This window comes from Microcebus murinus, chromosome 2, assembly GCF_040939455.1.
Source record: "Microcebus murinus isolate Inina chromosome 2, M.murinus_Inina_mat1.0, whole genome shotgun sequence".
Classification (NCBI taxonomy): domain Eukaryota; kingdom Metazoa; phylum Chordata; class Mammalia; order Primates; family Cheirogaleidae; genus Microcebus; species Microcebus murinus.
The window spans coordinates 110,095,212-110,117,347 of record NC_134105.1 but is presented as its reverse complement, the minus strand read 5'-3'; the positions used below and the strand labels follow the sequence as shown (position 1 = coordinate 110,117,347).

The window sequence follows — 22,136 nt, the reverse complement described above, 5'->3', positions numbered from 1 at the left end:
ACTGGTCTGGCGGTCCCATCATGCTACGCTGCCTCTTCGCTTCTGTGATGGCTCGTTCCACATGGCGACTGGGCTAGGCCACAAGGGTAGTTGGTCAAACATCATTCTAGATGCTGAAGGTGATTTTTGAAATGAGATTAACATTTAAATCGGTGGCCTCTGAGTCAAACAGGTAACCCCGCATAATGGGGATATAGGCCTCATTCAATCACTGAAGGCCTTAGCATAACAAAGACCGACCCACCCGGAGGAAGAGGGAATTATGCCAACAGCCTTTCGACTCAAATTGCAACTCTTCCCTGGGTCTCCAGCCTGTTGGTCTATCCTGCAAATTTTGGATTTACTAATCATCTTCTACAACCATGTGAGTCAATTCTTTAAAATCAACCCCTCTCTCTCTCTCTCTCCATATATATCCCTAACACAATTCCCATCACCCCACAGGCTATGTGCTCACTTACAAGAGGAGGGGAGAGCCCTGCAGCTTCCTCTTCTCTCCAGGGAAGCCAATATGGTTTACAGAGAGCACCACCCGACCCAGGCTTGACCTCCTGGAGGAGGCACACTCAAGTGCTCTCTTGGACATCTTAAACCTTAAAGAAACTCTACTGGGCCCAACAGGTTTTCCTAAAATGGACCCAGATGTTTCTACATGTAGAATATATCAACTACATTCTTCTTAGGGAGAGTGGTATATGGAAGACACCAAGCGACTGAGGTTTCACGTACATTAATATGATTTGGGAAAATTAGCTCCAAAAGGGTAACAAAAAGGAACAGTTAATATAGCTGGTAGGCTCACCATGCTATGGCCAAAAGCGTGTGACTATGCTGGGCTCCACCTGCAGCCGTGGTCACCGTCACTACTGTCTCATCAATTCTCTGCTCAGTCTTCTGGTCTCACCTCAATTCTACCTACTGTCCCGGTCCCAAGTGTCGTCATTCCTTACTAAGAGGGCTATTTAAAAGCCATTCCCAGTTGAAATCTCTACTAGATCTCCACGTGCATTTTGGCCTAGAGTAAGCATTTAATAAATGGTTACTGACAAGGACTAAAACACACACATACACTCCTTGGCCACACTCACTGACTGTTTATTCATGTATTTATTGTGCTTAGGAAGTCCCCAACCTCCCAGAACTCGCATCCCACTAAGGATTCAGGACAGTACACTATATGTCTGGTCGGAGTGGGATAAATGTTAATATTAACAGCATTAGCCAAGAATAAAGAGAACATAGGAACCCAGGGGGTGGAAAAGTATTTAAATTATCTGGAAGAGGAAGGGAGAGAATGGGAGAGTGGGAGCTGGACGTCGGGCCTTCCAGAAGACAGAGTGCCAGGCCTGAAGGATGACAAAGACACCTGCATGGAGGTGAACACAAGGACCCTTGGCAGAGGGAACAGCATTGTCAGTGGCTGGAAGGTACATGTTACTGCACACCGGGGCAGGAAGGAGCTCAGGGTACAAGGGCTGAACGAAAAGGCTAGGAAGTGATCCCTGTGGAACCCCCACTGACTCCCCAGAGAGAATCCTCCACAGTGTCCCAACAAACCACATCAACCCGCCCCAGCCAGCAGACCACAGCAGGGGCTGGAGGTAGAAGAAGGGAGTCGCTCCCACTGCAAGTGGCAAATAAAATCTACCCCTAGGTGTCGTCTATATGAAACAGTATCCACGCAGAGTTGTTCTCTCTAAAAGCCCAAACCACGTAATTCTGGTCTCTCCGACCAGCAGCTGAGGTAGGTTCTGATTAAGCACTTGGAGATTAGATCAAGCTCCTCAGACAGGAGTCCTGGGATAATAACCGTGTTCAGGCACTCAAGCCCTGGCACCCTCCCCGTGCCCGGCCCCTTTCACTCCAAGAGTTAAGTGGCTTCACCTGAGACGATGCTCTTTCCTTTTTGGTTAGAATTTCTAACCTTTTTGGTTAGAATTTCTGTGTGTACATGCATACTGGCTGCCACTGCGACTGTGGGTTTCTATGGGGCCAGAAGAATCACTTTGCTTTTCTCTGGGCTTACTCGCGTTCATTACATAGTGGCGCTCTGTTACTAATGCAAGCACCTCAGTGATCTTGACTGAAATGAAAATGATGTTATGTTTTTTAAAATTTATGACTAATATATATCCAAAGTACAAAGGTTATAAAAGTATAGTGAAAAGGAAATCTTCCTGTACCCTGGCCACCCAGGGTCCTTTTCCCAGAATGAACCACAGTTACCAGTTTCCTGTGTACTATCCTGGAGATATTCTATGTATAATAAACATGGGGAAGGGTTGCATCCCCATGTACACATAAATACCTGCATATATACGCACATTTATACCTATATTTTTAATATAATTGATAGCACACCATATCTAGTTCTAAACCTTGATTTTTCAAAAAGTAAACAAAATATCTTAAAGATGGCTTTGTATCAGTTCAGGAACCTACTCATTCTTAATGGTTGTGTAGTATTCCATTATTTGTACTATAATTTATTTAAAAGTCCCCTCTTGCTGTTTCTAATCTTTTGGTTTTATAACAAATTCTTTGCTATATAACCTTATATATGCACCAGTTCACCCATGCATGGGCCCACCCTTAGGATAAATTCTTAGAAGGGAAATTTAGAGGAATTTGGGGATAAAAGGCATGTGAATTTTCAAATTTAATAAGGATTTCCACTTTGTTTTCCACAGGGATTCTACCTCTAAGCCATACACTAAATTAGCACACACATCTGGGTCTATATCGGACTTTCTATTCTGATTGATTCAGGCACTTATTCTAGCACCAATTTTACCTACTGTAAGTACAATGTTACCTGTTATAGCTTTATCATGTTTTTATATACAGAAAGCCACTCTTCTGTTATCACTCATCTTTCCAAAATTTTTGTATTCTTGCTTTAAAAAATTTTTTATATGTTTACTTTAAAATTATAGCTAACATGTGTAGTGCTATGTGCGAAGTGCCAGACTCAGCATTTTAAATGTATCAGCTCATCTAATTATAACAATAATCCTATAAATTAGACACTACCATTATTCTCATTTTTCAGAAGCAGAAACTAAGGCACAGAGAAGTTACAGAACTTGCTCAAGATCACACAGCCAGTGACGGGTGCAGCAAAGATGCAAAGCAAGAGTCTGTTCTCCCATCCACTTTGCAAAACTCATTTGCAGAATGAGATTTATTTTGTTGTTTTGAGTTGGGTGCTTAATTCATTTGACTTTCATGATTTTGTCATCTATTAACGCAAATAATTGAACCTTTGGATTTTCCTCTGAGCCCTGTTTTAGCTGTGTCCCGTAAGTTTTGAATACTTTAGCTCACCACAGTGCCTCCTTTGCTATTAGAAATCTGCATTGTCATGTTAAATTTATAGATTAACAAAGGAAAAATTAACATTTTTATGATGTTGAGGTTTCCCATCTAAAAACAGGGCATGCCTTTCCATTTAAGATTTTTTCATATAAAACATATCCATTTTTATTGTGATTATTTGTAAGTATCTTTTCAAATTGTTATTTTAATGAATTTTTTTTTCTTCCACTATGACTTCTAAGCAGCTGTTGCTGGAGTATATGAAAACCACAGATACCTGTATGTGATATTAGGCCTTGCCTTTTTAGCTGAATTCTATTTCTAATAGTTCTCAGTTAATTTTCTTGAGCTTCACACATTAAAAATTAACATAACTATTAATTTTTACCTGTTCTTTTTCTTGCTCATACTTCTTTTGTATTTATTGTTAAATAATAGAGATAAAAGACATCCTTGTCTCACTCCTGACTTTTAATGAGACTTGAAAATTGGGGACATTGAAATCCTGTTCACATTGAGGGCTTATAGAACTACTGAAGTTAGAAATTGAAAAAAAAAATATTTTAGGTAACTGTAAATGTGTGTTCTTTCTAATGTGTTTTATGGTGGTGCTTTTTTTACTGAAATTTTCTTTGAAGTCAGATTGGGTAGCAGAGCAGCTCTACCTTCAGGAAGTGTTCTCTGATATCCAGCTTTTAAATGCTTCCTCACTTAATAATTTAAACATTTTTAATTTGTTATAAAAGTAACACATAGTTCTTAAAGAAAATTTGGAATCCAGAGAGAAACAGAAAAAAATGAAGTGTTTTGTAAGTGAAATCATGCTAGCCTGGGCTTGGGGGGGTGCACACTGCATGTATGTGCCCCTCCATCTGCATTGCAGCCACCCGGTGCCTACCTGGGTCCCCTGAGCTGTCGCTGTTCCTCTCACTCTCCCCGTCTTCCTGGCCATCTGCGTTCTGCTGCGTGTGCTGCAGGCTCAGCTTGTGGCAGACTTCAAAGGCCTGCCCCACTGTCCGGACGATCCGCATAGCTTGGCTCTGGGAAAGAGAGAGGAGAAGAGTGAAGGACGTGGAGACTCTACAAGGACATAAGATGGGTAGGGATGGGTGAGGCTGAGCGAGGGGTATGGGGACAGAGACCCACAAAGCCAGCAAAGGAGAGAGGTGGAAAAACCTAAGGTTGTTCAGATATGTCAATACTGTACTCACAAACAAGAGTGTGAAGACATTTTTCCTCCCCTGAAATACTCCAGAAAATAGAATCTGTCACCACAGTTCTGAAATGGTCAGTCAACGGAAAGGACAGGTAGCAAATATACCAACTCTGGACTCAGCCCCAATTCCTCCCTCCTGAGTGTAACAAAGTCATCAACATGCTTCAGAATCGTTTGCCAACCATCGTCAAATGTTCAATGGGGTCCATCAAACCAAAAGGAACTCAGCCAATTTTTTTTTTCCATTTTTTGCTGCTACAAATGTTGGGTTTCCCTGGCGCTCCTGCAGACCCAGGGCTGTGGTGACATGGGGCTTGGAAGCCATGGCCTGAACAGCAAGACCAACTGGACCTCAGCACCCAAGTTCCCCCGGGACCCCACAGGCAGCCAACTAAACCTAAGAAGAGCCTTTCCAGGTCTAACTCCAAAGACGCCACTCCCTTGAGTCTGTTCTGTGCCCCCTTCCTTTCAGTTTGCTTCCTTTAAGAGCCCAAGAAGAGAGCCCGAGCCCAGCTCCCAGAACTCCGCCACTTAACGGGGAGAGGGGGAGGCCAAAGCAGTCTGTCCCTGGGCGGAGCCTTGAGCAACCCGAGCAGGATGGAGGAAGAATCCAACGCAGGCCTTTCAGGGCATGGCCTCAAAGGCGGATAACTGACGATAACCTGATGATCAGTCAGTTTTTGCTTTCTTTCAAGGATAAAAATGAGTGAAATGTGAAATAGCTTCAGAGCTCAGGCGCCTCAAGCACCTCTACCACCCCAGGCTGTAGTTTATATAATCTAATTGTGCCCGTCACCCTGTACTCAAGTCTAACATCAATCATGTTTTAGATGGTCTGGCTTCAGGTCGGCCGTGACCGCCTCGTGACACCACAGAAGTCCATCGATCACATTCAAAACCCCCAAAGTCATGTGAGCAGTCAGGCAGAGCTTCACATCTGCACGAGACAGCTGGTATCACGTCACCAAACTCACGCCCAGTGTTGTGGTAAGCTTAAAGGGCCTTGTTGAGGGACATAAAATGAGCCACATTTATGCTTTTTAAAATATTAAAATGAGTTCACATTTCTCCTTACTATCTTCGTGAACCCCTAGGAACCTCAGAACCCCACAGACAGAACTACTGCTCTGGTCCATTCTCTACTGGCTATAACTTCCTAAACTGCTATCCTTGCTATCTCCTCAAGCCTGGTGTCATGTCTATGTTCCTTCCTTCTACTTCAGGCCACAGCATCTATGTTAATAAGGAAGAGGTATCTTGGCCAAATCCTCACCTACACGTGTACTTCAGATCTCAATATACTTGATCAACTCAAGCCACCTCCTAAAAGTAACTGTCCGATAGCTTAAACCACTCTTATCCCATTATAGAAACTCCAGAGATACTCCCCACTGGTCCCTCACCTGGAACATCCTGACATTTCTGGGTGATAAGAACCTTAAGTGAAGCAGGAGGAGACAGGTAACTTCCATGGGGTCCCCCATCACCCAGTGGTGGATCAGAACCTCTGTCCTCTATGTCTATCCTTAATTTCCTTCTGTGTCCACGGGGTAGGCTCAGGTCTCTTCTTATACCACAGGCTTGTAGAGTCTAAGAGACAACTGTGCTATCTGCACAGGAAGCTCAGAAGCAGCAAGCATCAGTCCTAAGCACAAAGCACCTACCTTTTGTGTTCCCAAAACATACAAAAAGGTGTGATTTGGAGGGCACATTCCTTAACAAACCTGGACCAAGGACACCCCAGCTTTTCATATCTCCTCTGGCTGTCACAGTGTGCTCTGGTTAGAAGACTGAGCCAGGGAGCTCAACTTTCAGGTAAAAAAAAAAGAAAAGGCTGCTCTACCCAAATGTGTTATTCCCATGGGCCTCTACAGATATTTTTATTCCTTATTCCCTTTATGCGAATAAGAGCAGACTACCTATGGTTAATCTCTTACAGGAAAACTCATCGCTAGCTTACCAAACCTGAGATATGGTTTCATTCTACCTGCCAGGAATACCCAGTGTCCATTACAGAGAACCTTTCCCCTTCCCTCCCCTCTTCTCTGACTCTTGGAATTTTGCTCTCCTAGGCATCTATATAGGAAGTGGAAAGTGATTTAGGTTCTAGAAATGAAACCTAAATGGTTTTAAGTCGAAATGATATATAGAGATTAGGTGTTTAATTCCATTACTTTCTTATCTTACATGAATTAATCCAGATATCACAAACTGAATAAATGTCTGCAAAGACTGAGTCAGTCTCCTGCAGTCTGCATCATTCTCAGAGCACAGACTCAGCTTCTCTTTTTTAAAATACACAGTTGTATAGAAAATTCCAAATTCACTATTGTGTTTGTTGCCGTAAAATCTCAGGTTTTTCCTAAGGAGGAAATGGTACAAATTCCACCATCTCTGTAAATCACAGACACTTCCCTTAACTGGCTTTTAAGATGATTTTAAAAATTTAAAGATCTTCAAATATATGCCCCTGATCTATGGGTTAGACAGGGGTAGGGATTGAATTTCTAAACTTGCCTTTGGAAGGAAGTGATTACATTTAAATAAGAAGATGGAGTTGGTGAGAAATGACTTCACAGAAGACCTGCACTTCTCATGCACCACGAGAGTACAAATGTACAATGGGAGGCACTCAGGGCTGAGCATTTTAAGAACCTAGATTCTGCCTCAAATCTAGATTGTGCTACCTTTATTAAGGACAAACATGTGGAACACACCCATAGGTTCAAACAACTATTTATAAGCCCAAAATGGTTGTAAGGAGGTAGGTTGGTTTTAAAGCTTAATATTTACGCTGTTTCATTTTTACACGTTAGTCCATTTACTAAGACCAGCAATCGACTCTGACCACTATCTGATTCCCCTGAGAAAACAGAAAATGCAGACTTCAGGTTTACTGGTCCTGCCTTGCCCATGTTGGAAAGGGCATTCCACTCCTCAGCCTCCCATTTCCTTGATGACAGATGTTCTCTATAATAATCCCGGAACTTCACTGAAAAAGTGAATCAGTGATGTCTCTCTCTATAGCATCTCCTTTGTCACACAGGGGAATAAACATATAGATAACATACATGATAACACCTCCCACAGTGCTCAGCATATAGTAAGTGCTCAAGAAATGTTTTATTCTGAATATGGAATTCACTGCACCAAAAGGCAATTGAGGCAGAAAACAAAATGTAGTGCAGTAAAAGTGGGATTATTAACAATAGAAACACAAAGACACCAAAGGAAACACCTCATACATACGTATGCTGGCATCAAAAGGGCTATTCCATACCCTTCCTCCCCATGGCACCAAAGGCAAACTCCTGGGCCAAATGGATCTTTGGTCTGAGCTAGCATGATGGTTTCCATACATGAGGAAATTGTTGAGTAAGAGTTCTAGTTTTTTTTTTTTAATTACATTCAGTGCTAAATGGTTTCATTTTGATTTATGCTTCACTTTACTCCTCTTTAATGTGAAGGCTATATTTCCATTCATAGCAAAAGGACACAGTGGCACATTTTATGAAGAGCCCTCTGCACTTGAATACATAATCGAGTTACCCCGTCTGCTTTACAGGATGATGACATGCACATAAAAGAACTGCCCTTCCCATTTCCCACTCTAGGAGTCAGAAGGGGCTGGATGGCTCTACTCGTAAATGGCTATGTGAGTTCAGATGCCCCTTGACCCTTTAGGCTCTCCTTCCTTCACAGTGAAGCCTACCTTTAGAGGATTCTATGTAAGAGCCTTATTAGGGGGCCAATTACTGGAAGGTGGCCAGCAGGGGCAACCTGTGCCTGGCGGGGGCTGTCCCTCCCACCATCTGCTCTCTGCACAACTATGTTGGCTCCTGCCTGCTAGGCCTACCCTACTTGGTCATCCCACCCTCTGCCTGGCATCCCAGAATGCAAGCATCAAACGTGCTGGGACTTGATAATTAATAAGCCATGTCTGAACCCAAGGGAGAGAGCACTCTGGTAAAGAGAAGCTTCAAAAAGAACCCCTTCCAGAGATCTTTATGAATACTTGTCCTTGGGTCTCCTAAGTCACACTGAAGCAGGTGCTCACATCTCATGACCACAAATAGGTCTTTGGAAACCAAGGTGGATGTTTAAAGATTGAAAGCTGTGAGGTGCAAAGAAACAAACAAGTGGGACTTCGAGAAGATGGCCTTTTCTGAGTTCTAAAATCTGGCCATTCTCTGGAATTTACTAAAGCATCATTATATCACATTATTTCTGTACAAATGAAGTTTAGTTTTACATAAGCCCCTGAAAGTGCTTTGCCACACGGATCAAATCTTCCTGTCTAAAAGCCATTTTCTATTAGCAGCCTCAAAGCATGTGTGGCCTCTTGGTTGTCAGGATGAGGCTAGATGCGGTTGCTTTGATGTTTTCAAAGCTAGAAAGGGATATCTAACCTCAGAGTGGCTCTCAGCTGCAGATGGAGAGCACTGAAGCTCATGGGAGTGCCAATTATAGGCAATTTTGTGAAAACAGGGCTGGAAAGGAAGCTGTCTTAGAACTGTATGCCACTTACCTTTGCCACACACAGAATGATTCTTTATATCCCCTTCTTTTCATGTTGACATAGCTCCCTCTCCCCCACCCTCAGGACATCCCTCAACCTAGCACAAAAGTCAAGATGCAATGAACAGCTGTTCTCTTTAGCACACCTAATGTGGCTATCCACTATACACCTAGCAGGTGTCAATATTTAATGAATCATAGCAATGGCCATGAAATTAACACTGTATTCTCAGTGAGTGTGGGTTGTACACTCAAAGGCAGACAAAAGCCTGCAGTTGTAGCTTTAGGAAGGTGGAAATCAAAAGGCTGATCCCTATACTTCATTGGCCTATAGAAAAATTACAGTCAATCATGATTTTATTTTCTCCCATCCAAGTACTAACCAGGCCTGACCCTGCTTAACTTCTGAGATCAGATGAGATAGGGTGTGTTGTTCAAGGTGCCATGCCCATGGACTATGATTTTATTTTCTGTTCTCCTTCTTAGTGACCTTGCTGTTGATTGGTCCTATAAACTTTGGGACTCTTTTAAGTGCTACATACATGTAAAAAAAAATGATCATTAGTCTTACTCTGCAGCTGATTTAATAAATAATCTTGGGCACTGTTCTGAATTTCACTGTCCTGGGAAAAGCTCTTTATTTCACAACTTACAAAGATAATTAAAGGAGTCATTGGATACGCAAGGTGAGTAGAGAGTGTGAGCACAAAACGCAAGATGAAGATGATGATGACAACAATAATAAGATGAGAAAAAAGAGAAGGCGGGGCGGGGCACACATCTTGCAAGTAAGATTCTTTATTAGTTTACCAGCTTTCCACTCCACTATGGTTACTGCTCCCCCTGATATATTCCGGGCACTCGGGATTTGTCTGGCAAGTGCTTCTGAATTCCAGGGAATTGAAATCCATGAAGTCAGAGGCAGGAGAATTCACAGATTTACAATTCTCATCTATCACAGCAATAAAATAGTGTCCTTATCTCGACCTTAACTACCACAGAATCTCAACAAAAATAGAACTGAATGTCATCTTTCTTTAATGTGGGTTTTTCTGAACCTTAATAAAATATTTAGCTCATATGTATCAAATGATTGCAATCTATGGAATTTACAGTGCTGAAGCATGAAAATATTTATATTTGGACTTCCACATACAGGAAGATCCAAGGTACTGAGGCTCTGAAATGTTAGGTTAGGTTTGTGCCCAATAGGGTTATTTAGTGGCCTTGATTATATAATTTGATTGAGGCAATACTTTGGACACCAGAATATTGCTCAGTATGAGGAAAGTTTAGTTTCAAAGCAGGTGTGGCTTTCAACACTGACAGCATATACTGCACTGTAAAGTTTCCAAGAGACTGCTAGTTTTTTCCTACTACTCTGCCAGTCCATGAAACATAGTACCATAGAGGAAAGAAGGATGAGTTATAACCTCAGTGCTGTCAGTAACCAGATGAGTGACCATGCACAAGTTAATATACCTTTGTAAGTATTGATCTCCTCATCCATAAAGAGAGAGATTTGGGCTAGATGAGTTCTGAGACCAATGATTTCTATATTTTGCCTTCCAGACCCAACCCAAAGCTATATATATATATATATATATATATGGCTCAATTTAGGACTTTCCAATCTTTCACCTTTCAAGCTTGACCAAGCAAGTGACTCATGCGTTAGCATATGGCTGTCATCATCATTCAGAATCCACTGCAAACTCTAAAGGACAGTTAAACTTCACAGCTGTGGCCCCCAATTTAATGGTGATAGCATTATAGGAGGAAATGACTTTTCCTAACCCAAACCAATTGGGGTGTGATTGCAGGCAAAATTATTTCAAGGAGCTGCCCGTGAAGATAATAGGGAGATTCCTGCGGCTCCTGTTAATCACCAACACTTCATGCACGGATGCGCTAATAAGTACAGTCACTCTTAATCAAGGCAGACAGCCACATCCTCCTGGGGCTAGGAGAAAATGACAGGAGGGTGACATCCACTCCACAGGAGAGGTCAAAAGACCATGCAAGAGGCTTCTCAAGAGGCAAAAGGCCTTGCAAATGAATAGTATCATTATATCCCCCAAGGAGAGGAAATGAGGAATGCCCATGCTATTAGGGAGTGTCTCTAATGGATGTTCTTAGCTAGGAAAAGACCCACTCACTTCCCTGCCTCTAGCATGAGTCTCAAGAGTGCTAGGACTCCTCCACCACACTCCTGGCAATCCTTCCCAGTCATGGAGAATTTGTTCCTGAAAGATCAGATCACTTCACATATAACAATCCGCATTCCTGAGATGCCTTCCATGATTTGATGGCTGGAGAAACTCAAGTCCAGAAAGGCTGATGTGTCTTTTATGTAAGTTTCTCGTAACAGATCTTAGTGGCTGAAATTCTGGACTGGGAAGTAGGAAGCCCAGTTTTAATCTTAGTGGCATCACTGATTCATTACGTGACCAAGGGTACTTTACTTCCCTGGGCCCTTTCTTTCCACAACTATAAAATGGAGTCAATGTTGACCATACAAGGATACTAGGAAGATAAAGGAAAGCCCATGTCAAAGTGATTTGGTCCATTCAAAGTTAAGAAGCTCTTCATACCCACATGATTACAGTAGAACACAGTTAGAAACTGGTCTTGGAAAACAAAACCACTCCTTAGTTACACAACTTCCTAATGAGCCACGGACAATAGTATAATTGAGTAGTTAAGAATGTGAGCTCCAGAGACAGACTTTCTGGGTTCAGTTCAGTTCTGACTTAACTATTTATGAGTCCTTACCTAATTTATGTGCCTTCAGTGTCCATTTTCTCATCTACAAAATGAAGAGCACAATAGTACCTACCTCGCAGGGTGGCTGTGGGAATGAAATAAGACAATTCATAGATAGAGCTTACAAGAGTCACACAGCAAGTAACCAAAACAAGTTAGATATTATTATTCAACTTAATATAAGGCTAGAACTTAGATAATCTAGCGTAGTAGAAGAATAACAGGCACCACATTATATCCCTGCAAATTCTGCGATCTAGCTTCTGGTGAAAGCCTAATTGAAAAGAATCAGCTCAAGGTTAAGATCCTCAAGGTGGGAACCCTTGTGTATGATGAAAGGAAGATGGACAGGTATAGAATAGCAACTGCAGGGAGCAAGCGACAGGGGGGCCCTGTACCAGGAAAGGTGAGATTGCAGACCCCTACTCTTGACCAACAGGAGAGGCAACCCCCTACCCCACGATGAGCTGTAGGGTAAGGACAACACCAGCATGCGAGGCCTGTCATGAGAAGCACACCATGGCTGTGCACACAGGGGACAGGACATGATGTGAACCAGCAACAACCAAAGCTCCGACATAGCCAGGAGCTCAGATGAGGTTTCTCTACACTGTGATCAATACCAGGGCCCCGGAGAACACCCAGGTCTGCTGGCTTCCACTCAGGAGGTCTCCTCGTGGACTTCCCACAACCTGGAAACATCTCTTCAAGACACGTGTCCTCAGAGTCTATATTCCTTTCCCTCTTACCTCTTAAGCATTCCTATGATTTTCCAGTTAAAACTCCTTCCCAAACTAACAGATTCTCTCTCAAGACCAGAAGTGATTTACGAAAAAGTAAATCAGCATGTTGGAAAGCTAACCAGGATGGCAAGGCGTGTTCCCCCCCGACTCTCCCCAATTTGGCTTCCTTTGTGAACAATTCGCTTATCTTTCCTGGCTTGGAAACTGGCCTCCTCACCTACAGTTCAGCAGCCCCAGGGCTCACAGGCCAGGCTGAATGGGAATTTCCCTCAGCTGCACGGCCACATGCCTGCAAAGCCTGAGAACCCACCCGACACAGAGCTACAGTCTCAGTAGGTTAGGGTGAAAGGGATGCAGAGAATAGAAGAGCCAGAGATCAGAATTAGCTCCGAGAGCTATGAGACATAGGAAAAATCTGATAGGATAGGGAACCAGATAATTACTCCTAATGAGAAAGCAACTCTGTGCTTTACTTCGAGATCAAAGTTCCAAGTAGGCATTGCTCTTAGGCTCAGGTCTTGGCAGAGGAATGGGATTGCCCCTACTAATGTTTGTATTGCTACATTAGATCCATGGCAAGGAAAATATAACGATCTCCTTTATCTAGGTTTCTTGCTCAAGATTCTTTTATTCTGTGTGTCCCCCTGGTTCTAGGCAGTGCCTAGTCATCAGAACTTGGGCAAGTTATTTAATCCCCCTGAGCCTCTATTTTCTCATCTGTAAAAATAAGGGGGGAAATTACCCGTCTTATGTTTTTCACATATGTACTATAAGGATAAAATAAAACTATTGCCCCACTTGGTAAATGATAATGTGTTATTTGTAACTTTAATAAATCCCAAGGTCCATGTGGTCCAGTTTATGTACAAAACTAAAGTCAGAAACACAGTCAAACACTCAAAATGAATTAAAAGGGACTTCAGTCTTTAGATGCATTTGTCAAAGAACATTACAGATGATCTAATTCATAACTCTCAAAAGAACTCTGTATTTCCTGTCTCTCCTCCCCAGGTCCCCCATACCTCAAAGCTGCATAAGAGCTTTTCAATCTCCAAAACCCTACACTCTCTCATCCCCAGCTCCTACAGCTGTTCTTTCTCTCTCCGTCTTCCTACTCCTCCTTCCCGTCAGTTCTGTAATGTGCAGCTCAATTTAGCCTCATTTATATATAAGTATTTTTTTTTCTCTCAACTGCACTATTATATAGAAAGTGAAGTCTGGCAACTTTCCTTTAATTTCCCTCCCACTTTCCAGCTCTAGCACTTTGTATCCAATTCCATGATGTGCATTTTAAAAGCCTGGGAGCAGGGTGGGTAAGGACGCAAATGTCCTTATAGGAAGAGGCTAAGTCCGCGAAGCATGGCTCTCTTTGTGGAGCTAGGATGGGGTTCGGGACATATCAACGAATCTTGATCCTGTTCTGCATTGTATTATTCTTATTATCCCCACTTGACAAGGTACTTACGAATCTATTACAGAGGCCTTAGGACGTAAGATGTCACATACTGTTCAAAGGAGAAATAGGCAGGAAGGATGCTAGAAGTCCTCCCTAGGAAGCCAGGCCTAGTAGTTTGTTTCTAGTAGACCTATTAGGGCCCTTAGAGGCATAAACAGTGTTTTCCAAAATATTTTCTGAAGAAAAATAGTTCCCAGGATATGAACATACATTACACAGAAAAAATGTGGTTCCCTGGCCAAATCAGTTTACAAAATACTAGGTTAAACAAAGTTAAAGGGGGTTCTTTAACTTCAGGACTTCTTGGCAATTTAAATCAGATAGTTTTATAAATAACAAGGAATATATTGGATGATAAATGTTTTCCAGAATAGATTTTAGGAAAGGCTGTTTTTGACTATTCTCCTTATTTTTATAGACAAGGAAGCTGAGACCTGCATCAAATCACTTAGGGTTTCAATGGAGAGGTGGGGCTAGGTCCTATTTTCCTAACCCCCAGGTTTCTAAAACCCTAGTTTTGTGTGTTAGACTCCTGGAGGTATGACAGAAAGAAGCCTCTACAAAATTGTACAAGTTGCATTTATTTATGTATCAAGGTTGTCATACCAAAATAATCACCCAGGACAACCAATATCACAAACTAAGTCTAAACTAGATTCCATGTGTCATATTTTGTGGCCCACTGATCAAGTCACAAATTTATGATGAAGGATCATGGAAAACTTCCTACTAGAAGGAAGTTCTAGTAGGAAACTTCCTACTATCACGGAAAACTTCCTACTTTTCAGGAAAAGTAATGGCAATGCTTTCTTTCTACCACAGGCTGAGGTGAGCATCACTCCCGGTGCTGTCTACCCAGCTCCTGTCCAGAACACTTACCCAATAGCCAAACCCCCTCCAATTATCAGTATGTAACGAAGTACAAAGTTCAGATGAAGCCAAAACGGAATTTCATTATACAGGAGCAATGACTGACAACCAAGCTAGTTCTCCCGTGCCTGCCCTTACAACAGTCATCTCCAAACCTTCAAGGCGGAGATGGGCCAATGTCGGAGATGCTCTGGATCCACCAGAGGAAAATAATAGATGACCAATGACTTTTCCTTTACCTTCTTCTTGGATTTAAAGACGTTACACCTGAAGATATTGCTGGCACCATCTCGAGCGATATAGCTGAAGATCTTCAAGTCTTGGGAATCATGAGAGACGTAGAAGATCCTGGAGGAAGAGCAACAGAAAAATGCAATGAAAACGGCATTAGTTTCAACTATCCAGGCAGGACATCTCTATGTAAGGACGTCTGAAGACAGAGCTCATTAAAGCCAAGTTTTTAAAGAAAGGCATCTTCTTAAGGGGTCAAAAAGCCACAATTCAGGAGGCTCTTTCAACTGGCACCACAAACACACTCCTGTGAGTGACTTCCAGACCTAGAAGAGTGGGCAGGGGACCCACACTAATACTAGCCCTCTCCTGAGGTGGCACACCTGTCCTGGAAACCTGAGTATTAGGAGGAAAAATCATTGCCATCCTTATCAGAGCAATAAACCTGGTTCTCACTCAGAGAAATGTGCACAAATTTCCTGACGCCTGTTTACAGTTGGGGAACCAGCAATGCTAACCTAACGTTGGGAGAGACCAGGACACTTCTGTTTCATTACTGTAGGTCCCTTGGTGATGGTGACCCTACTTCCTGTCCCCCTCTGCCCGGATCACAGCTTCCCTGTGTTCATTCCATGATTCAACCAACGCCACTAGGGGCGCACTGTGGGCCAGGCACTGCCCCAGCAGCTGGGGAGGCAGCAGAAACAGGACAGACAGAGCCCCCGAGCTCACAGAGCTTACATGAGGCGATGTCAATAAACAAATAGCAAATAAGTATTATGAGGAAAAATAAGGCAGAATATGAAGCAGGGCATGATGGGGACTGCTATTTTAGACAGAGTGCCCAAAAAAGTCTCCAAGGCAGAGATCTGAGTGATGTGAGGGGGTCAGTCAGAAATACCTGGGCAAACAATGCAGGAAGTAGGAACAGCAAGTTTACCAGCCCTGGTTCAAGTAGAGTGAGTGTGGTCAGCAACAGGGTCACAGAAGCAGCCAAAAACCAAAATGCACAAGGCCTTGCAGGCCGTGGCTTATATTCTAAGTGAGATGAAGCATCAGAGGCTTTTGAGCAGAGGGCTGCCTTTCTTTCCTTTTTTTTTTCGAGACAGAGTCTTGCTTTGTTGCCCAGGCTAGAGTGAGTGCCGTGGCATCAGCCTAGCTCACAGCAACCTCAAACTCCTGGGCTCAAGCAATCCTGCTGCCTTAGCCTCCCTAGTAGCTGGGACTACAGGCATGCACCACCATGCCCGGCTAATTTTTTTTTTCTATATATATTAGTTGGTCAATTAATTTCTTTCCATATATAGTAGAGACGAGGTCTCGCTCTTGCTCAGGCTGGTTTCGAACTCCCGACCTCGAGCAATCCGGCCGCCTCGGCCTCCCAGAGTGGTAGGATTACAGGCAGGGCTACCTTTCTTATGCTTTAAACCAAAGGATCATTCTGGCTGCTTGGGGTGGGGCGTGGTAGGGACAAGGGTAGAGGCAGAGAAAAAGGCTGGGGAAAGGGGGAAAATTATAAGGAAGGCCCTAGCGGCTGAGCCTTAGGTGGACAGGGCACCCCCAGAAGCTCCATGTCTAACTGCTCTTGGCAGGAGGTAAGGAAGAGAGGCTGTAGTGGATGCAGCAGTGAAATTAGTTTGGGGCAATCTGAGGAGAGTGTTGTTCTTGGTAAATACCTCGGGGAGGCTGCATCATTTTCATAGAACATTTTTTCCTCAATAACAACACTGGTAACTTTCATGCAAGGATTTAACAGGACTGGTTTATTTTACTCTAAGTCAGTGCTGTGTAGCAGAAAGAAAATGGGATTTAGAGTCTGTAACTTTACCCACAATGTTGCCACCTACTGCAAGGTAAGCTTTATAACCAGTTACCAATGCTCAGTTTTGTTACCTGTACAATAGGACTATTAATAGTAACACCTTGCAGGACTACTGAGAAGATAGAATATTTAATAAAGTGACTCCCCCCCCCCTCCATATTGATGTAATAAGTCTAGTAACTGAGATTCTCACCACAGGATTTCAAGAAGTCTGGGAGAGACATCCAAAAGAAAAGTGGGCACACAGAGAACAATACTGCAAACAAACCCAAGTTTACCTTGGGGACCACAGTTTTTCGCTAAACTCTGCTAGAAGTCATGTTAGTACATTTCCCATGTCTACCAACTTTAAATGATCCTGAAATAGAAGTTGTTATGCTTGTTTAGTGTGGCTTTCAAGAAAGCTAATATAACATTATCAGGCCTCCAGAGTCCCCAAATCCTTCTAATGATGCCAAATTGTCTTCCTAACATCAAAGGGACAAACCAACAATTGTACCTTGGCATCTCCTGCCTGGCTCCTGCCAGGTCTATCTGGCCAACCCTTCTGGACATCCCCTCCTGAACAGCCCCGAAGCTTCTCAAATTCATCATGCCCCCAACTGAACTCATCGTCTCCCCCGTAATTCTCTAAGCCCATGTGGCTACTTTTTCCCCAAGCCTCATTTTGATGAGGCGACATATCTACTCAAGCCAGAAACCTAGATATGACTTCCTTGATGCCTCCCTCCAATGCTCCTTGGCCATCACTCATGGCCAAGTTCCTTGCAGCCTGCCTCCCTGATAAGTCTCTGGTATATATTTTTCTCTTCAACTCCATGGTACCTCCTTAGTTCTCATTTTTCGCCTGGATGTTTTCATCTTCTAAACAGTGTCTCTCTGCTTCCTAGCTCACCTATTGCCAACCCACTTTCTAGATTATAAGCAAAGTGATATTTTTAAAAACAAATCACATCTCATCTTCTCCCCTTTAACACCACCCAAAGGCTTCCTAATGCCTTCAGGATAAAGTCCAAACTCCTTAGCAAGGAATATGCACCTTTCAGCTGTCATCTCTCTCCAGAGCCTTGACCTATATAGGCCTGCAGAACTAGCTGCATTTTATCTTTCTGCCCTTGGCTACTGCTGTGAACATCCTTGGCATCTTCTAAGACTTGGTTCAGAGAAGGATTCTCTTCCCTTCAGCAGTCTGAGCTGCTGAATCCCCTTGGGCTCAACTCCGCCATGGCATGAATCTCACAGTATGATGTTTACAGCTGTGCTCCTTGAAGGAACAAAGAATACATCCTGGTACCCCTATAATACCAGCACAGTGACTGGCACTTGGGGGGCTCCTAATGCCTGCTTAGGAGGAAGGGAGGCATTCCTGCTGTCCTTAATAAGCAACTATAATTGTGGTCTGCCTGGCTATTCATTTTCCCCACAGGAAGTCAGGTCCAGTTAGTTCAGATGCATGACACATAAAACTTCTTTGATTTTTGTTTTTAACTTATTCTTATGTAATACCCTAAGGACTGAGAACTGGATTTAAAATTGATACAGCAGATTTGAATGCGAACCGGCATGCCTTCTAGACACAGAGATGTGGAAGGCACACAGGGACAGCAGTAAGCTAAGATTAACTTAACCTTAACAGACAGAGCACCCTTTCAGAAAATCTGATGAGAACCTGTTCATGGATATAGCCACTCTCTTTGGACTAGAGCCCTCCAGAGACTGCTCTTTCATGTCTAAATTCAGAAACTTAATGCGTCGTTATTGAAAGTAAATAACCTCTAGCAAAGCAAAAAAGTCAGCTAGTTAGAGCTCAGAAAAGTTTCCACCAGCATAACCAACAAACAGAAAGTTTTTCCATGTGACCTCATTTATCAACAAACTAATAAATCAACAAATTAAGGTGTCAGGTCCAAATTTCCACATCTAGAAATATTTTCCAAGAACTTTTATTTCTCCATTACTTGGTTTTCTTAAGAACTGTAATTGTAGGGTGGTAGAAATGGGGGGAGGGAGGAAGAACGTGAACACTCAAGAGAACAGGAAAGATTTCCCTTTCCCCTTCCTTCATCTTCATCCTCAGTCAACCTAGTGCAGCTCTGATCCTGCTTCCAAAAAGCATGGTCACTTTTCTCACCTTTCACTAGAATTCACAAGGGTAAGATACCAAAGCAGTTCATATATAATGTTAATAATGATTACTAAGGTTTTATAAGGTTTTGTTCTCCCCTTCAAATTTCCTAAAATTTCTTGCTTTTATTTTAATATATGCATAGAATTATAATTTTCACTTACTAATGGAACTGTTACGCTTTAAAGCCATAGATAACTTCTTCTGCAGATCCGTATGTCCATAAATTTATCGCAAATGACTGAAATATAAATAGTATCTTAGAGAAATGAGATTTGGGTTCATAATCATGTTGGAATTCTGGTTGACAGAATGATAAAGAATGACTAGACCCACCATCAACTCTCCTCTTCCTAGACTACTACTCTATAGATAAATTGTTTCTCTTAGGATCACAGGGAAAAAGAAAATAAAATTTAGGGCAGAAAGAGACTGTGAGGTCATCAGGCCTGAGTCCAACTCGGCACCTCTGTCAGGGTCCAGCAGTGATGGTAATTCACTCCCTCAGAGAATATCAGTTCCCTTTTGGGGAGGTTCTAATTACCCAGAAATTTTCCCTTATGTTGATTAGAAATCTACCAACAGGCATGCAGTGGAGGAAAATGGTCAGGAACACTGTCCCTGGGATGGGACAGACCTGGGTTTCAACCACAGCTCTTCCACTTACTAGCTGTAATAACATGGTTGCTATCTTGATCTCCTTCTTGTTCTTCACTTGTGAACGAAGGAGAATCATAGTGCTGCACCTTGCTCAGGGGGTTTAACACATTAACTGCCATGTGAGTTGTATTTAACTCACACTAGTTTTGAGCCCAGGGCCTTACGAAGCATATGTAACTCACACGTCTCTTTACCTTGAGTGGCATGAACTGTTTTTCAAGTTGCATATGACTCATGCACAGAAAATAACAAATTTTTCATTAAATTAGAAATGACCATCTTTGTTTTTGAAGTTTTTTATTCTATTTTTGTAATAAAACACCATGGCCCCAAGGAAAAATTATTTTTATTCTAGTGTGCAGTCAATGTGTTAAAGAATGAATATATGCAGAGGGGCTATCTTCCAGCAAATGGGTAAGAAATGGCAAGTGCTCTTCTTACTTCCACACTACTAACCTAGTTCTAAACTTTGGGGCCTTGAAAAACAAGGCTAACCCTTCTTCCAAATGGCAACATTTTAATATTTGGAAAAAACTACCATGCTTATATCTACTCCTTTCATCTTTAAAGCAAAACACTTCCTCTTCCTTTGGTAGTTCCTCAAATGGCCCATTTTCCAGATCCCTTATTGCTCTGGCAGGTTTATACTATAGAAAGAACATGGGTTTGAGGATGAGAAAGATCCAGGTTCAAGTCTCAGCTTTGCCACTTCCTAGTGTTGGCCTGAGGCAAACTAATCAGTTATATAATCCTTCATTTCCTCATCTAAAATAGGCACGTTCGTGACCTCTTCATAGTATTAAGTAAAAACACCCCCTCACACACACACATTTTACACAATGCCCAACATACAGTGAGTTGTTTGCTCCATAAATATGAGCTCCATCCTCATTGTTCACCTTTTCTGTGCCTACACCAGCTAGCCAATGACTCTCTGAAAATGCAGTTCACAGAACTCAGTATACGTTGGTAAAGGGATCTGAAGAGCACAGAATATATTTGGATAAATGCTTTCTATGCCCTAGAACTGAATTTTCAGCAAAGCATCTCCAACCACGTTTTTTTCTTTAGTTACAGCCTCTCATTGCTGGTTTATAGCATCATCAACTCCAAGGTTCAAAGCGAATTTGCACAATGGCTCTACGGCAGATGTCCTGAGTACGCTCGGGTAATTGGTTTTTAGGACTGGCTCCTAGTGACCACCGTTTTCCTTTTCTAAGCTCTTATAGACCATCTGCTTAATGATTTCTAGAATTCTGCCCAGGGGCAATGACAAGCTCTATAGTCTATAATTCTTGGACTCATATTTTCCCCCTTCCTAACAAGTAGGATGTTATATTCTTGCAATCATCTCATACCTCATCTGTCCCTCATGTGATTTTGCAAAGATAACCAATTACTATTTTGCAATCACACTTTTTAGGACCCCAGAACCCAATTCAATTGACCGAGGCCTGTATATGCTTCTAGGAGTGAGGGACACACCTTCTTTTTTTCTCTTGGTTTTTGAACTTCTGTCTTTTAAAATTACATGTGTTCTAGTGTCTCTAATTTGAAGATCAGTTTTCTACTTGAGAAGAAAAAAAACCAAGAGAGGTGGAAATATGAGACTTGAGAGTTTCTTCTTGTCGTGTGTTCTCTCTTCCTTACACCCTTTCCCCCATTTATCTTCAGCCTGTTCCGTAGCCCAGTGCATGCAGGGTTTCAGCTCTCTCAGTAATGGTTGTTCTTCTGTAGTCATATTCGTTTTTGCCTTTTATATTGTACACTTTTCAAAATCTGAGCAGCCACATGATTTTTCTTCATGGTCTCACTTTTTTGGGCCCAAATGGAATGAATTATGTTGTTTTCAAGTTCTCATCCCTTATTGCCTTGCAGTCTCTAGCCATGAGGTCACATCTTACTGTCACCATCCTACCCTTTGCAGTCAAATGCTCTACAACTGAGCTATACCTCCACCATCATCCTTCACTTTGGAACGATGTGCTCTAAAATGGTATGGCCACCATGATGGTTAATTTTATGTGTCAACTTGTCTAGGCCATGGGTGCCCAGACATTTGGTCAAACATTAATCTGGGTGTGTCTGTGAGGCTGTCTTTGGAAGAGATTAACATTTGAATGGGTAGAGGGAGTAAAAGCAGATGGCTCTCTCAAACGTGCGTGGGCCTCCTCCAGTCAATGGAAGATAAGAATAGAACAAGAAGGCTGAGTAAGAGGGACCCCTCCTGCCTGACTGCTTGGGCTGGAACATTGGCCTTTTCTAATCTTTGAACTTGGATTGAAACATCATCTGCTCTCGGGTCTCAGGGCTGGAACTTAAACCACTAGTGGGCTCTCGTAGCTCTTAGGCCTTCAAACTCAGACTGGAACCATACATGAGCCTACCTGGGTTTCCAGCTCCTTGACTGC

General features: G+C 42.5%; 2 protein-coding genes across 4 annotated transcripts in view; both read right to left on the bottom strand.

Moving 5' to 3' along the window:
• Positions 1-2,292, bottom strand: part of UAP1 (UDP-N-acetylglucosamine pyrophosphorylase 1) — a 246,640-nt gene extending 244,348 nt beyond the window's left edge. The window contains exon 1 of the mRNA XM_076000337.1: positions 2,289-2,292. The gene's annotated coding sequence lies outside the window, so the exon portion shown is untranslated. The remainder of the gene's footprint in view (positions 1-2,288) is intronic.
• LOC105873570 (carboxyl-terminal PDZ ligand of neuronal nitric oxide synthase protein) overlaps positions 1-22,136 on the bottom strand; it is a 293,709-nt gene that overhangs the window by 36,093 nt on the left and 235,480 nt on the right. For all 3 annotated transcript variants that reach the window (XM_012768617.3, XM_012768618.3, XM_012768620.3), the window contains 2 exons: positions 15,127-15,235; positions 4,217-4,358 (listed from right to left, as the gene is read on the bottom strand). In XM_012768617.3, the coding sequence (XP_012624071.2) occupies positions 4,217-4,358; positions 15,127-15,235 (251 nt within the window). The remainder of the gene's footprint in view (positions 1-4,216; positions 4,359-15,126; positions 15,236-22,136) is intronic.